A 17450-nucleotide genomic window follows, 5' to 3' on the forward strand; every position below is an offset into this window, starting at 1 on the left:
ATCAACGGCATGAGGATGTAGAATGCAACAGAAACGACTGTATTAAAGACACATAATTTTTATCCGCAGGAAATGTGGTCGTTATTTAAAAAAGTGTCATCATGATCTCTCCAACTACAAAATATTTCGGATTAGTCCCCCATTCGGATCGCTAGGAGGGGCAGGCTAGTGGAAAGCGGGCACGAAAAAAAGATGGTATAACTACTGAAGGGGTAACATTATAATGGTCTGAGGAAGGAATGTCAGAGGTCTGAACTTGGTAGATAAGCCAGAAAATCTAAAAAGGAAAATGTAATGCTTCAACATAGATATAGTGCGAATCAGTGAATTGAAGTTGAAAGATAAGGGTTTCTGGTTACACGAATATATGATAGTATTAGGAGCAGCAGAATGTGGTATAACGGGATTAGGGGTCGTCATGAATAGCTTGGACAGCAAGTGAGTTACTGTGAACAGTTCTGTCACGGAGCTACTCTCATCAGGTTATACAGCAAACCAACGATGACGATGACAATTCAGATAACATGTCGTCGCAAGTAGAATATGAAGAGATGAGATATTGTATGAGGATATTGAACGCTTAATTCAGTGTATAAAGAGAGATGAAAATCTACCGATCATAGGGGTGTAGAATGCGGTTGCAGGAGAAGGAAAAGAAGAAACGGTCACGGAAGAATATGGGCTTAGCGGCAGGAATGAGAGAGGAGAAAGGCTAATTGAGTTCTGCAATAAATTTCAGATAGTAACAGCATACAATCTGTTCAAGAATCACAAGGTAAGGTATACTTGGAGAAGGCCTGCAGGCACATAAAGATTCCAGCTCGATTATATCATGGTTAGACAGAGATCCAAAATCATACATAAGATTCTAGAGCGTACCCAGGAGCAGATAAAGACTTAGGTCACAATTTATTGATGATTAAGAGTAGGCTGATGTTCAAGAGGCTCATCTGGAAGTATCACTGTGGAAGAAGGTGGGTTCTGAGGTACTGAGGAATGATGAGATGTGTTTGAGGTTTGCTAAGGATGCAGATAATGCGATAAGGAATACCGGAGTAAGCAGTTCAGTTCAAGAGGAGTGGACATCTATGAAAAAAGGCAATCACAAATGTGAGATAGACAAATATAGGTACAACAATGGAAACTGCGAAGAAACCTTGAGTATCAGTGAAATACTTCAACTGATCTATGAAAGAAGGAAGTACAAAAATGCTCAGGGAAAGACATTAATACACCCCAGACATAGACCTCTTATGACGTTCAGGGTAACCGAGGCCAAATGCTGCAAGAAAGATGTGAAGCGATCGGAGAATAAATGATCGTCAGGAGGTCTGACGCAGGACATGGAAAAGTTAAAACGACATTCGGAGAAGTTAGAAGCAACGGTGGTAACGTTAAGAGCGCAATGGGAATCCCACTGTTAGACGCAGGGGGGAGAGTGGATAAAAGGAAAGGGTACGTTGATGACCCTTTTGAGGGTGAGGACTTGTCTAAAGACGTGTAAAAAGAAGAAATTGCAATCGAAATTGAAGACGTATGGGATCAAGTATTACAGTCAGGATTTAAAGGATATCTGGAAGTCTTGAAATGAAATATAGCAGGAGTATATTTAATATTCCATTGGAATTAGTAAAATCATGAGAGAAAGAGGCAACTGAACGACTGTCCAAGTTGGTGTGTGGGGGTAATGGGATTGGCGACGTACCATCAACCTTTCGGAAAAATATAATACAAACAATTCGTAGTTAACAAGGATGGATGACGTGCGACAATTATCCTACAGTCAATTTCACAGTTCGTACATCCAAGATGTTGACAAGAATAGTATACTGATGAATGGAAATGAAAACTGAGGATCTGTTAGACGTCGGTCAGTTTGGCTTTAGGGAAGTTAAAGGTACCAGAGAGGCGGTTCTGACTTCGTGTTTGGTAATGGACGCAAGAAGCAAGAACCAGGTCATGCTCACAGGATTTGTCGAGCTTGAAAAATCATTCGGCGATACAAAATAGGGCAATATGTTCGTAATTCTTAGAGAGAGTAAACTATAGGGCCCCCCCATGAACCATGAACCTTACCGTTGGTGGGGAGGCTTGCGTGCCTCAACGATACAGATAGCCGTACCGTAGGTGCAACCACAACGGAGGGGTATCTGTTGAGAGGTCAGACAACCGTGCGGTTCCCGAAGAGGGGCACCAGCCTTTTCAGTAGTTGCAGGGGCAACAGTCTGGATGATTGACTGATATGGCCTTGTAACACTAACCAAAACGGCCTTGCTGTGCTGGTACTGCGAACGGCTGAAAGCAAGGGGAAACTACAGCCGTAATTTTTCCCGAGGGCATGCAGCTTTACTGTATGGTTAAATGATGATGGCGTCCTCTTGGGTAAAATATTCCGGAGGTAAAATAGTCCCCCATTCGGATCTCCGGGCGGGGACTACTCAGGAGGACGTCGCTACCAGGAGAAAGAAACCTGGCGTTCTACGGATCGGAGCGTGGAATGTCAGATCCCTTAGTCGGGCAGGTAGGTTAGAAAATTTCAAAAGGGAAATGGATTGGTTAAAGTTAGATATAGTGGGAATTAGTGAAGTTCGGTGGCAGGAGGAACAAGACTTTTGGTCAGGTGAATAAAGGGCTATAAATACAAAATCAAATAGGGGTAATGCAGGAGTAGGTTTAATAATGAAGAAAAAAATATGAGTACGGGTAAGCTACTACAAACAGCAAAGTGAACGCATTATTGTGGCCAAGATAGATATGAACCCCCCCCCCCTCCCATTGTACTACGGTAGTACAAGTTCATATGCCAAATAGCTCTGCAGATGACGAAGACATTGATGAAATGTATGATGAGATAAAAGAAATTATTCAGGTAGTGAAGGGAGACGAAAATTTAATAGTCATGGGTGACTGGAATTCGAGAGTAGGAAAAGGGAGAGAAGGAAACATAGTGGGTGAATATGGATTTGGGCTAAGAAATGAAAGAAGAAGCCGCCTGGTAGAATTTTGCGCAGAGCATAACTAAATCCTAGCTAACACTTGGTTCAAGAATCATGAAACTAGGTTGTATACATGGAAGAACCCTGGAGATACTAGAAGATATCAGATAGATTATATAATGGTAAGACGGAGATTTAGGAACCATGTTTTAAATTGTAAGACATTTCCAGGGGCAGATGTGGACTCTGACCACAATCTAATCGTTGTGAACTGTTGATTAAAACTGAAGAAACTGCAAAAAGGTGGGAATTTAAGGGGATGGGACCTCGATAAACTCACTAGACCAGAGGTTGTACAGAGTTTCAGGGAGAGCATAAGGGAACAATTGACAGGAATGGGGGAAAGAAATACAGTAGATGAAGAATGGGTAGCTTTGAGGGATGAAATAGTGAAGGCAGCAGAGGATCAAATAGATAAAAAGACGAGGGCTAGTAGAAACCCTTGGGTAACACAAGAAATATTGAATATAATTGATGAAAGGAGGAAATACAAAAATGCAGTAAATGAAGCAAGCAAAAAGGAATACAAACGTCTCAAAAATGATATCGACACTAAGTGCAAAATGGCTAAGCAGGGATGGCTACAGGACAAATGTAAGGATGTAGAGGCCTATCTCACTAGGGGTAAGATAGATACTGCCTACAGGAAAATTAAAGAGACCGTTGGAGAAATGAGAACCACTTGCATGAATATCAAGAGCTTTGATGGAAACCCAGTTCTAAGCAGAGAAGGGAAAGCAGAAAGGTGGAAGGAGTATATAGAGGGTCTATACTAGGGCGACGTACTTGATGACAATATTATGGAAATGGAAGAAGATGTAGATGAAGATGAAATGGGAGATATGATACTGCGTGAAGGGTTTGACAGAGCACTGAAAGACCTCAGTCGAAACAAGGTCCTCGGAGTAGACAACATTCCATTAGAACTCCTGACAGCCTTGGGAGAGCCAGTCCTGACAAAACTCTACCATCTGGCGAGCAAGATGTATGAAACAGTTGAAATACCCTCAGACTTCAAGAGGAATATAATAATTCCAATCCCAAAGAAAGCAGGTGTTGACAGATGTGAAAATTACCGATCTATCAGTTTAATAAGTCACAGCTGCAAAATACTAACGCGAATTCTCTACAGACGAATGGAAAAACTTATAGAAGCCGACGTTGGGGAAGATCAGTTTGGATTCCGTAGAAATGTTGGAACACGTGAGACAATACTGACCCTACGACTTATCATAAAATAGCATTTGTAGACTTAGTGAAAGCTTTTGACAATGTTGATTAGAATAATCTCTTTCAAATTCTGAAGGTGGTAGGGGTAAAATGCAGGGAGCAAAAGGCTATTTACAATTTGTACAGAAACCAGATGGCAGTTATAAGAGTCGAGGGGTATGAAAGGGAAGCAGTGGTTGGGAAGGGAGTGAGACAGGGTTGTAGCCTATCCCCGATGTTATTCAATCTGTATATTGAGCAAGTAATAAAGGAAACAAAAGAAAAGTTCGGTGTAGCTATTAAAATCCTTGGAGAAGAAATAAAAACTTTGAGGTTCGCCGATGTCATTGTAATTCTGTCAGAGACGGCAAAGGACTTGGAGAAGCAGTGGAACGGAATGGACAGTGTCTTGAAAGGAGGATATAAGATGAACATCAACAAAAGCAAAACGAGGATAATGGAATCTAGTCGAATGAAGTCGGGTGATGCTGAGGGAATTAGATTAGGAAATGAGACACTTAAAGTAGTAAAGGAGTTTTGCTATTTGGGGAACAAAATAACTGGGGGAGCAAAATAACTGATGATGGTCGAAGTAGAGAGGATATAAAGTGTTTCTGAAGAAGAAAATTTTGTTAACATCAAGTATAGATTTAAATTTCAGGAAGTCGTTTCTGAAAGTATTTGTATGGAGTGTAGCCATGCATGGAAGTGAAACGTGGACGCTAAATAGTTTGGACAAGAAGAGAATAGAAGCTTTCGAAATGTGGTGCTACAGAAGAACGCTGAAAATTAGATGGGTAGATCACATAACTAACGAGGAGGTATTGAATAGAATTGGGGAGAAGAGGTGCTTGTGGCACAACTTGACTAGAAGAAGGGATCGGTTGGTAGGATATGTTGTGAGACACCGAGGGATCACCAATTTGGTATTTGAGGGCAGCGTGGAGGGTAAAAATCGTAGAGGGAGACCAAGAGATGAATACACTAAGCAGATTCAGAAGGATGTAAGCTGCAGCAGGTACTGGGAGATGAAGAAGCTTGCACAGGATGGAGTAGCATGGAGAGCTGCATCAAACCAGTCTCAGGACTGAAGACTACAACAACAACATAGGGAACGACACATATAGTGTGTACAAGAACCAAGAAGAGCTAATAAGTTTCTATGATCAAAAACGAAGTGCTGGAATTGAAAAGAGATGCAGCTTTTCACTCCTATTGTTTAATTTATAAAAAAAAAATGGCTCTGAGCACTATGGGACTTAACTACTGTGGTCATCAGTCCCCTAGAACTTAAAACTACTTAAACCTAACTAACCTAAGGACATCACGCACATCCATGCCCGAGGCAGGATTCGAACCTGCGACCGTAGCAGTCGAGCGGTTCCGGACTGCGCGCCTAGAACCGCTAGACCACCGCGGCCGGCGTTTAATTTATATATCGAAGATGTAATAAGCAACATGAAAGAAAGTTGCATATGTAGCATTAAAATTCTCCGTGAAAGGATATCAACGATAAGGTTAGTTGATGACATTATTAACTTCAATGTGTTGAATCGAATATACAGTTTAATAAGTACAGAATATGGAATGAGAGCAAATCGGAAAAATATCAAAGTGCTGAAGAACAACAGAAATGAGAGAAGCGAGAAACTTAATATCGAAATTGATGATCACGAATTACACGAACGAATTCTGCTAACTTGGAAGCAAAGTAACCCATGACGGACAAAATAAGGAGGACATAAAAGAGGAGTACTATTGCTAAGGAGGACATTCCTGGCCAAGAGAGGTCAATAAGTCTCAAATATAGGCATTTGTTTGAGACATTAATTTGTAACAATTTGTATTTGGAGCTCAGAATTGTATGGTTGTGAGGTGATAAGGTAAGGAATGAGAAGGTTCTCCGCAGAACCAGCGAAGGAAGGAATATGTAGGAAACACTGACAAAAAGAAGGGACAGGATGACAAAACATGAGGTAAGACATCAGGGAATAACTTCTATGATACTAGAGGGAGCAGTAGCAGGCAAAACTATAGGGGACGATAGAAATTTGAATGCATCCAGCTGACAACTGAGGACGTAGGATGCAAGTGCTATTCTGAGAGGAAGGGAAAGGTGCAGGAAAGAAATTCGTGGCGGGCTGCATCAAAACATTCAGAAGACTGATATCCCAAAAAAGAAAGAAAAACAAACAAAAAAATGTGTGTGCCACTTTACTCCAAAAACCGAGAGAGTAGGGCTACCTTATCCACTCCGACTACTTCATTCTACAGATCTGTGACCCATTTGTCGGAGCGGTTAAACGCAGCAAGACTACCAATTGGACAAGCTCAGCCACAATGAACACTTAATAGGTAAGACAACAAAGACTGTCTTCAGTGAGAAAAACACATGGACAGAAAGTGAATCACTTCAGATATACGTCAGCAAAGACTGTCTTCAGTGAGGAAACATGGACAGAAATACAAAACAATTGCTATTATTCACTTTAAAGAACCTGATTATGTATCCACTTAGCAAACAAAACGCCGGCACTGGAAGTGCTGTAGTGTATCCCGGATCACTCTGCTATTGAACTGTACGTTAGAACGTTAGTTTACTGATTACTGAATCCTCTCCATGAGGTGTTCACTACTCGCAGTCCTTACCAGTTAGCTCAAATACAAAATTTCTGTTCTTGCCTACCTTAATAATGCTTTCGATGACCGGGAGCTGAGCTAGTTCTTCAGGCGTTGTGGGCCTCAGGTAGTCTTCTCCGGTACCGAAAACAGTGTCCAGTTCCTTTTGCGCTGCGTCCTGCCACTCAGTGTGCAGCGATAGAAGCACCAGAGTGAAACCAATTGAACAGGCGGTCGTTTCAGTACCGGCCATCAGAAATGTGCGTATCTGTGAACAGTTTTCGCTTATTGAAATCGTGAACACTGATTCCCTGACAAACTGCAAACACAGGGAACAAAGAAAACGACGGAACGATCGCTCATCATCGTTTACTTTCTTGTCCAAACAAATTAAGCTGGTTGGTTCAGATGGCTCTGAGCACTATGCGACTTAACTTCTGAGGTCATCAGTCGCCTAGAACTTACAACTAATTAAACCTAACTAACCTAAGGACACCACACACGTCCATGCCCGAGGCAGGATTCGAACCTGCGACCGTAGCGGTCGCTCGGCTCCAGACTGCAGCGCCCAGAACCGCACGGCCACTTCGGCCGGCAAATTAAGCTGGATTTAACGTATTCCTCAAATGTGGAAATCAAGATAACTTCTTCTCCGCGTTCTAATGTCATACGTATTAGGTACTGGGTTTCTGTCACCGGCGATTTACCTATGGCTGATACACTCTACTATCCAAAAGCTGTGAATGATTACGGAAAGAGGGCATATTGCCTTATTACGATATAGGAAGGATTACTGAACAAAGCTACAGTTTAATCCCAAGATCTGTGGCATAAATCATTGTCTGAAGCAGAATGTTAGATAAGTTCCAACAGCTAAGATGTACTTTTGTAAGAAAATAAAAACAACTGAGAAATCTCTTCCACAGAAAAACAGGTTAACAGGGGGGTATGGCTACGCGTAACAACCACACATGGCATTCTCTCTCTAGGCAATCGGTCCTATTCCACATCAAGAGGAGTTCAGATATTTGGGAGTGTCCTTGACGCGGGCTGACGGCATGCAGTTCGCCTCCCTAATGCATCTTCATCACCTTTAAGAAACTCATCTACTGTAACAGTTAGGTGCCAGCGGGCATTATCGCCCATAAAGAGGAAGTCTGGACCGTCTGCACCACTGAAAAGTGAAACATGTGGAAGCAGTACCTCATCTCTCCACGTCTGAGCGTTTACAGTATTCCTCCTACCACCAACGAAGATCTGCAGCTCCATACAACCATTCAACATGGTACCTCCCCACACCATGACGCTATCGGCACGAATTCGGTCTCTTTCCATGATGTTCCTATGGTTGTATCGGCTACCAGGTCCTCTCTAGAGTAATGTGCGACGAGAATCATTTTGCAAACTGAAGCGGGATTCATCTCTGAAGAGCACAGTCCTCCGTTCATTCCTGGTCAAATTTTGACGTTGCCGGCTCCACAACACACGATCCTGTCCTTCATGGAACGAGCAGGATGCACACAACCAGACACCTGGGTTACAGCCCTGCTGTTCCGATCTCCGATACACTACAGCAACTCCTGAGGCAGCCGCAGGCTCTGCAGTAAATTGCCTCGCATGTGTACTCCGACTTAGTCGGGCAGCCACGGCCAGATATCGCTCCGGCTGTGGGTGTTTAATCTTGGTCGACCTGGAGTTGACCTACAACGAACATCTCCTGTGTCTCGATACTGTCGCCAAAGTCACGAAATGACACACAACTAAGGAAACTGCAATTTCGGTTTGTGTCTGGCGTGTTACCCTGCAAAACGGCCCAAATGGCGTCTTTGTGGCATTACGTTGTCAGCTTCACCAAGAGACTACACCCTTCTCCCTTTTATGGGTGAACAAGATTGAGACATGAATGGTCTCAGTCACTGTCTGTGTTTTCTTTTCGATTACGCCGCTTTTCACAGAACAATACTGTTGTAGGTAAATATTTACGATGATGTTGGATGATTGCTAATCTTTTCTCTTGTCAGTTTCGTGTTTTTGATTATGCTTAACTTTCGGACACTAGTGCACCAGATATGTTTGATTGGAGACATATAGAGTTGGCTATGAAGACTTATCGAAAAAATATTCCTTGAAATTGTATTGCTCGCCTACAGATCATTATAAACTTTTGCGAAGAATAATATGGTAAACTTTACGTACTTCCTGATCCTTCGATCCCTATTTTAAGTTTCTACAAGTGAAAACCATTAGGATCGCCAATTTAACGGCTGAAACGAATACATGTGTCGACACGGTATGAGACTGTGGAAGTCTCATTGCAGAAAAAAGTGTAAGCGTCGTCAGTGTGGGTACACTAGTTTTTGCATTCATGGGACCACTGCGTAGACCCCATTGTGTTAGGTGCCATGTGGGTGACACAAAACATACACACAGTCTACGTACAGAAGCTACTCGCAAAGGGAATGTGAAGTACTAAAGGGACAGACAGAGTTGCATGCAATAATAGAGAATTAATACTATTGAAATACATTTTAACAAAAATGGTTCAAATGGCTCTGAGCACTATGGTCCCCTAGAACTTAGAACTACTCAAACCTAACTAACCTAAGGACGTCACACACATCCATGCCCGAGACAGGATTCGAACCTGCGACCGTAGCAGTCGCGCGGTTCCGGACTGAGCGCCTAGAACCGCTAGACCACCGCGGCCGGCATTTTAACAACTTAGGTACGTATACAACAGTTGTTATTCACAACCAAAGTCAGTAGAGCACTAGCGCCTTTCTGTGGCGAACCGCACAATAACCCCGGGTTCGGTGTGCGGCAGCGGTGGGGTGAGTGGACTGCTGTAGCCTGTTGTGGGGTTGTGTACCACTGAGGGTTATGGTGGGGACGAAGCCTCTCCGTCGTTTCTAGGTCCACAGTTCAATACATACATACATACCTATTTATTTTATATCATAGTTTTACATAATTATGTACGAGCTTAGTTTCATGCATTAAGCTATCTTACGAGGCCTACGTCCTGCAGTGATTAGATGATAGCATACTAACTCACGCTTCATTAAACCCGTTAGCGCGAGTAGCGTGGTGCGCGATAATTTCGTGACGCGCGGGGCGTGCGGCGACCCGAACGGGATGTCGCGTAAGGAAATTTTTTTATTTATTTATTTTATTTTATTTATTTATTTATTTATTTTTTAATTTGTGGTAAGATCTTATGAGACTAAACTGCTGAGGTCATCGGTCCCTAAGCCTACACACTACTTAATCTAATCACGTGAGGATAGGCGTCAATGATTAATAAATACTTAGACTCAGCGATTTGATATTGTTGTTCTGATATTTACCTGCATTGTCCAGGTGGCTTACTTGTATTAATATTTCATACTTTATCGTTTTTACATGTATTCCGTTTTCATTTTATTTACTAATCAGTCCACTGACGCTACGACGCTTGGTTCAAACTTTTACCACTTATATTAAACTTAAAAGGGGACAATACATTTTTAATTTTCGATTTAAGCTTTATTTCATGCCTTTAAAATTTATACTTTATTGGTAAACAGGGTACGATCGACACTATCCCCACATTCATATAAATACTTTCCGGGCTGAATCACAAAATTAGGACGCGAGATCTTTCTCACTTATGCAATTTAACATGTTCCTTTTTTAATTCACATTTATTTTCAATGATTACGTTTTAGTATCATGGTGCGTCAAAAAGTGTATACACACTTTGAACTGTCATAGACAATTTATTTCTCGTTCTACAAGGTTAAATATCTGCGAGAAAGTAATGTTATGTTTCTTCAACAGGTGGCAGCTGTGGCAAGGAGGTAACTGCAACATGGCGGACGTGCGTTTGAGCTTTGAAGCGCGGAAGCAGATAATTAAGTGGTACTGGAAGTTTGAGAATGTAGCTGCGGTTCGAAGACACTGGAGAAGTGAGTATGGTACAAAATCACCTTCAAGGTTAACAATTACACGTCTACGAGACAAATTCGAAATTCGTGGAACACTGTGTGATGTGCATAAAGGTCGATCAGGGCGACCTCGTACAGCTACAAGTGATGAGTCCACAACTGCGGTCTTGGAACCGTTTTAGCGTTCGCCTCAAAAGTCTTCAAGGCAAGCGGCACGTGAGTGTAATGTAAGTTCTAGTAGTGTGCTACGCATTCTAAAGAAAGGCAAGTTTCGTGTCTACATTCCAAGGCTGGTACAACAGCTAAATGACGACGATCTAGATGGAAGGTTAGAATTTTGTGAATGTGTTCAGGAGATGGTGAACGTGAATGGGATTTAAGGGTAGCATAATTTGGTGGGATGAAGACCAATTCAAACTCAATGGAACTGTCAATAGGCACAATTGTGTGTACTGGGCTGAAGATAATCCTCCCATTACAGTTGAAAAGGCTGTCAATTTGCCTGGTGTAAATGTGTGGTGTAGTTTGTCTGCAAGGACACTCATTGGGCCTTTCCACTTTGAAGGTACTGTTACTGGAGCAACGTACCTAACAATGCTTGGTTCAAATGGCTCTGAGCACTATGGGACTCAACTGCTGTGGTCATCAGTCCCCTAGAACTTAGAACTACTTAAACCTAACTAACCTAAGGACATCACACACAGCCATGCCCGAGGCAGGATTCGAACCTGCGACCGTAGCAGTCGCACGGTTCCGGACTGCGCGCCTAGAACCGCGAGGCCACCGCGGCCGGCCTAACAATGCTTGCTGACTCTATATTCCCTGCCATTCGTGCATTATACGGTAACGATGAGTTTTATTTCCAACAAGATGGCGCCCCGCCGCACTATGATAGGGACGTACGAGCATACCTGGATAACAATGTGCCAGGCCAGTGGACAGGACGCAGGGGACCAATCGAGTTTCCTACACGCTTTCCAGACCTCACGCCGCTGAATTTCTTCTTATGGGGCACAGTAAAAGATGAGCTGCAGAAACGTAAACCGCGTAACATGGACACACTTTGGAATGACATTCAGGCGGTGTGCGCAGAAATCTCATTGGACACTTTGGTACGATGTATGGAATCAGTGGTGACACGTACTCAGAAATGTATTGATGCTGAAGGCCACCAGTTTGAACATTAATCACATTTGCAAAGTACATTTATTTTTCCAATTGGACTTTAAGCTTTCCATTTCCAGAAATTTCACATTGTAGAACGGGAAATAAATTTTCTATGACGCTTCAAAGTGTGTATACAGTTTTTTGATGCACCCTGTATATTTAGCTGATTTAATAACATGAACAACAAGCATTGAAGAGAGCGAGTTGCCATACGCTCTTTTGCAATAGGCTGTGTAAACTAGTAGGGCAAAATCATTTGATTTAGTATTGAATTGTAGACCTCAAAAAACTACAAAAGAGTCTGTGAGAGCATATGTTTATCCTTCATAGTTAAGTCACAATCAATCCTTTTCTGTTTTGTAGGTGCCGAAACGGGCAACGTCAGAAGATGAAAATTATCATTGTTCGTCCACCGTATTCATTTAGATCTTTTTGAGCACAACAATCTGGTACTACTTACTTGATGTAGCTCTTATGTATTACGTAGCGTATATCATCACCTCCCCCCCCCCCCCCCCAACCATGGACCTTCACGTTGGTGTGGAGGCTTCCGTGCCTCAGTGATACAGATAGCAGTACAGTACGTGCAACCACAACGGAGTGGTGTCTGTTGAGAGGCCAGACAAACGTGTGGTTCCTGAAGAGGGGCACCAGCCTTTTCAATATCTGCAGTGGCAACAGTCTGGATGCTTGACTGATCTGGCCTTGTAACACTAACCAAAACGGCCTTGCTATGTTGGTACTGGGAACGGCTGAAAGCAAGGGGAAACTACAGCCGTAATTTTTGACGAGGGCGTGCAGCATTACTGTATGGTTAAATGATGATGGCGTCCTCTTGGGTAAAATATTCCGCAGATAAAATAGTCCCCCATTCAGATCTCCGGGCGGGGACTACTCAAGAGGACGTCGCTACCAGGAGAAAGAAACCTAGCGTTCTGCGGATCGGAGTGTGCAGTTTCACATCCCTTAATCGGGCTGGTAGGTTAGAAAATTTAAAAAGGGAAATGGATAGGTTAAAGTTAGATATAGTGCGAATTAGTTAAATTCGGTGGCAGGAGGAACAAGACTTTTGGTCAGGTGAATACAGGGTTATAAATACAAAATCAAATAGGCGTAAGACAGGAGTAGGTTTAATAATGAATAAAAAAATAGGAGTGCGGGTAAACAACTACAAACAGCATAGTGAACGCGTTATTGTGGCCAAGATAGACACGAAGCCCACGCCTACTACAGTAGTACAAGTTTATATGGCAACTAGCTCTGCAGATGACGAAGAAATTGAAGAAATGTATGATGAGATAAAAGAAATTATTCAGATAATGAAGCGAGACGAAAATTTAATAGTCATGGGTGACTGGGAAAAGGAAGAGAAGGAAACGTAGTAGGTGAATATGGATTGGGGGTAAGAAATGAAAGTGGAAGCCACCTGGTAGAATTTTGCACAGAGCATAACTTAATCATAGCTAACACTTGGTTCAAGAATCATGAAAGAAGGTTGTATACCTGGAAGAATCCTGGCGATACTAGAAGGTATCAGATAAATTATATAATGGTAAGACAGAGATTTAGGAACCAGGTTTTAAATTGTAAGACATATCCAGAGGCAGATGTGGACTCTGACCACACTCTGTTGGTTATGAACTGTAGATTAAAACTGAAGAAACTGCAAAAAGGTGGAAATTTAAGGAGATGGGACCTGGACAAACTGACTAAACCAGAGGTTGTAGAGAGTTTCAGGGAGAGCATAAGGGAACAATTGACAGGAATGGGGGAAGGAAATACAGTAGAAGAAGAATGGGTAGCTTTAAGGGATGAAATAGTGAAGGCAGCAGAGGATCAAATAGATAAAAAGACGAGGGCTAGTAGAAACCCTTGGGTAACACAAGAAATATTGAATTTAATTGATGAAAGGAGGAAATACAAAAATGCAGTAAATGAAGCAAGCAAAAAGGAATACATACGTCTCAAAAATGATATCAACACTAAGCGCTAAATTGCTAAGCAGGGATGGATACAGGACAAATGTAAGGATGTAGAGGCCTGTCTCACTAGGGGTAAGATAGAAACTGCCTGCAGCAAAATTAGAGAGACCTCTGGAGAAAAGAGTACCACTTGCGTGAATATCAAGAGCTCACATTGAAATCCAATTCTAAGCAAAGAAGGGAAAGCAGAAAGGTGGAAGGAGTATTAGAGGGTCTATACAAGGGCAATGTACTTGAGGACAATATTATGGAAAGGGAAAGGATGTAGTTGAAGATGAAATGGGAGATATGATACTGCGTGAAGAGTTTGACAGAGCGCTGAAAGACATAAGTCGAAACAAGGCCTCGGGAGTAGACAACATTCCATCAGAACTACTGACAGCCTTGGTAGAGCCAGTCCTGACAAAACTATAGCATTTGGTGAGCAAGATGTATGAGACAGGTGAAATACCCTCAGACATCAAGAGGAATATAATAATTCCAATCCCAAAGAAAGAAGGTGTTGACAGATGTAAAAATTACCGAACTATCAGTTTAATAAGTCATGGCTGCATAATACTAACGCAAATTCTTTACAGACGAATGGAAAAATTGGTAGAAGCCGACCTCGGTGAAGAACAGTTTGGATTCCGTAGAAATATTGGAACACGTGAGGCAATACTGACCCTATGACTTTTCTCAGAAGATAAATTAAGGAAAGGCAGACCTACGTTTCTAGCATTTGTAGACGCAGAGAAAGCTTTTTACAATGTTGTCTGGAATACTCTCTTTCAAATTCTGAAGGTGGTGGGGGTAAAATACAAAGAGCGAAAGGCTATTTGCAATTTGTACAGAAAACAGATGGCAGTTATAAGGGTCGAGGGACATGAAAGGGAAGCAGTGGTCGGGAATGGAATGAGACAGGTTGTAGCCTCTCCCCATGGTATTCAATATGTATACGGAGCAAGCAGTAAAGGAAACAAAAGAAATATTCGGAGTAGGTATTAAAATCCATGGATAAGAAATAAAAACAGTAAGGTTCACCGATGACATTGTAATTCTGTCAGAGACAGCAAATGACTTGGAAGAGCAGTTGAACGGAAACGTCAGTGTCTTGAAAGGAGGATATAAGATGAACATCAACAAAAGCAAAACGAGGATAATGGAATCCAGTCGAATTAAGTCGGGTGATGCTGAGGGAATTAGATTAGGAAATGAGACACTTAAAGTAGTAAAGAAGTTTCGCTATTTGGGGTGCAAAATAACTGATGATGGTCGAAGTAGAGAGGATATAAAATGTAGACTGGCAATGGCAAGGAAAGCGTTTCTGAAGAAGAGACATTTGTTAACATCGAGAATAGATTTAAGTGTCAGGAAGTCGTTTCTGAAAATATTTGTATGGAGTGTAGCCATGTATGGAAGTAAAACGTAGACAATAAATAGTTTGGACAAGAAGAGAATAGAAGCTTTCGAAATGTGGTGCTAGAGAAGAATGCTGAAGATTAGATGGGTAGATCAAATAATTAATGAGGAGGTATTGAACTGAATTGGGGAGGAGTTTGTGGTACATCTTGACTAGAAGAAGGGATCGGTTGGTAGGACAAAAAAATGGTTCAAATGGCTCTGAGCACTATGGGACTCAACTGCTGAGGTCATTAGTCCCCTAGAACTTAGAACTAGTTAAACTTAACTAACCTAAGGACATCACAAACATCCATGCCCGAGGCAGGATTCAAACCTGCGACCGTAGCGGTCTTGCGGTTCCAGACTGCAGCGCCTTTAACCGCACGGCCACTTCGGCCGGCGTTGGTAGGAGATGTTCTGAGGCATCAATGGATCACCAATTTAATATTGAGGGCAGCGTGGAGGGTAAAAGTCGTAGTGGGAGACCAAGAGATGAATACACTAAGCAAATTCAGAAGGATGCAGGTTGCAATAGGTACTGGTAGATGAAGAAGCTTGCACAGGATAGAGTAGCATGGAGAGCTGCATCTAACCAGTCTCAGGACTGAAGACCACAACAACTACAATAACAGCGTGTATCAAGAAAACGCGCTGGTGAAAAACATTTTTCTTAATGTAGCTGATTAAATTTAAATGGCTGAACATATTTTCATGGAACATAGCTAAGAACCATCCCGATTAAACCAGTTTACAAGTTAAGAAGCCTGCATTAAAATTGGACGTTTCCTTTGAGAGCTGTTATGCCATAAAGAGACACACAGGTACTGTAATATTAATGGATTTCACATACTTTGCATATGAGATATTTGCCATAAAAGAAAAGGACAGCCAACGAGCTGTAGTTCGTAAAGATGCTCAGCATCACAGCGCGAGATAATTATTTTAACGTGCACCTATACCAGGACGCGCGTCCATCTTTTAAATACTCAAAATAATCACTTTGACCCATTGGGCGCTGATATTTAAAACCATTGCCGCAGCGCTTGATAGCAAGAAGCTGCGAAACGAAAGAAAGAACAACCTATCTTTTGTCAAGAAATATTCTAGAGACTTCATTATCCATTGTACTTTTGGTCACCGACAAGTAAGACGTACTACATAGCATTGCTACAAGATGAATTTTTATTTTGTGTAAAAACTATGTGAAGCGAAGAACAAACATTTCGGTAACTCGGGTGTGGATACAATGTACTTACGCACACGCAAGGACATTTAAGTTTTAAGAAGGAACGGACTGACAAAGCAGCGACTACTGGACTGCGCCATGCACAAAATAAATATCAGATGTAAGTCATGCATTTATTGTGTATTTGTCAAATGTTAAGAAGTTTAATGCCAATTTGTACAAAATATATTAATATTTTACGATGCAGTAATTTTCTTATTCTTTTCTTTCACTAACCAAAAATGATGTCAATTTATATATGAGCTTTGTTACGGGTTCGCGGTGTCTCGATTGTATTTGGGAGACCTCTAATGTGTTTAACTTCCGACCTGTTAGTCTTTCTCTTACGAAATACCACTAGTTTGCTTTCATTTCCATTTTTATATTCAAATAAGTCCCTTAGGTATTTTCATCGAAGATTCTGATTACGTGAAGGCAATCGGGTCAAAAGGTCAATTACTCGCGTAATCAATCCGTATGTCTCCTGAACACATTCGAGAACCGACGCATCGGTGATCAATTAATAATCTCTCTCTGTTTTAAAGTCATAGTAAAAAACGGCCACACACGATAGCTGTAAGTAAGCAATCTGGTGTTAGGTTGCATTTTGCCAGTAAATATTACCAACCAACAGTGACAGCATCACTATTATTATTTACTAGTATTTCTTATACAGTATAAGCAAGTTCCTAACGCCAGATGTGCCGCCCGAACAGGGACATGACTAAAAATTAATCTTTTCTTTTTATTTTTCATGCTACCATCTGGAGGAAATTTGGAAGCGCTCGGAAAAAGAACCAGTAAAAAAGGACGTATGTGCAGAAAACCGCAGTACGAATCCACAACAGCAGTAAATAGCAGCGCGCAAGACAACAGAAGTGAGTACGACTTTTCATTACGTTTGAAGCTTTGCGTATCGAGTATTCAATCGGCTGGTGAACAT

At 41.8% G+C, this 17450-nt stretch overlaps 1 protein-coding gene across 1 annotated transcript in view; it reads right to left on the bottom strand.

The window, feature by feature from the left end:
* LOC124788708 (cytochrome P450 4V2-like) overlaps positions 1-17450 on the bottom strand; it is a 77134-nt gene that overhangs the window by 12044 nt on the left and 47640 nt on the right. The window contains exon 2 of the mRNA XM_047255988.1: positions 6855-7092. Coding sequence (XP_047111944.1) covers positions 6855-7092 — 238 coding nt within the window. The remainder of the gene's footprint in view (positions 1-6854; positions 7093-17450) is intronic.

This window comes from Schistocerca piceifrons, chromosome 3 (genome assembly GCF_021461385.2).
Source record: "Schistocerca piceifrons isolate TAMUIC-IGC-003096 chromosome 3, iqSchPice1.1, whole genome shotgun sequence".
NCBI classification, from domain to species: domain Eukaryota; kingdom Metazoa; phylum Arthropoda; class Insecta; order Orthoptera; family Acrididae; genus Schistocerca; species Schistocerca piceifrons.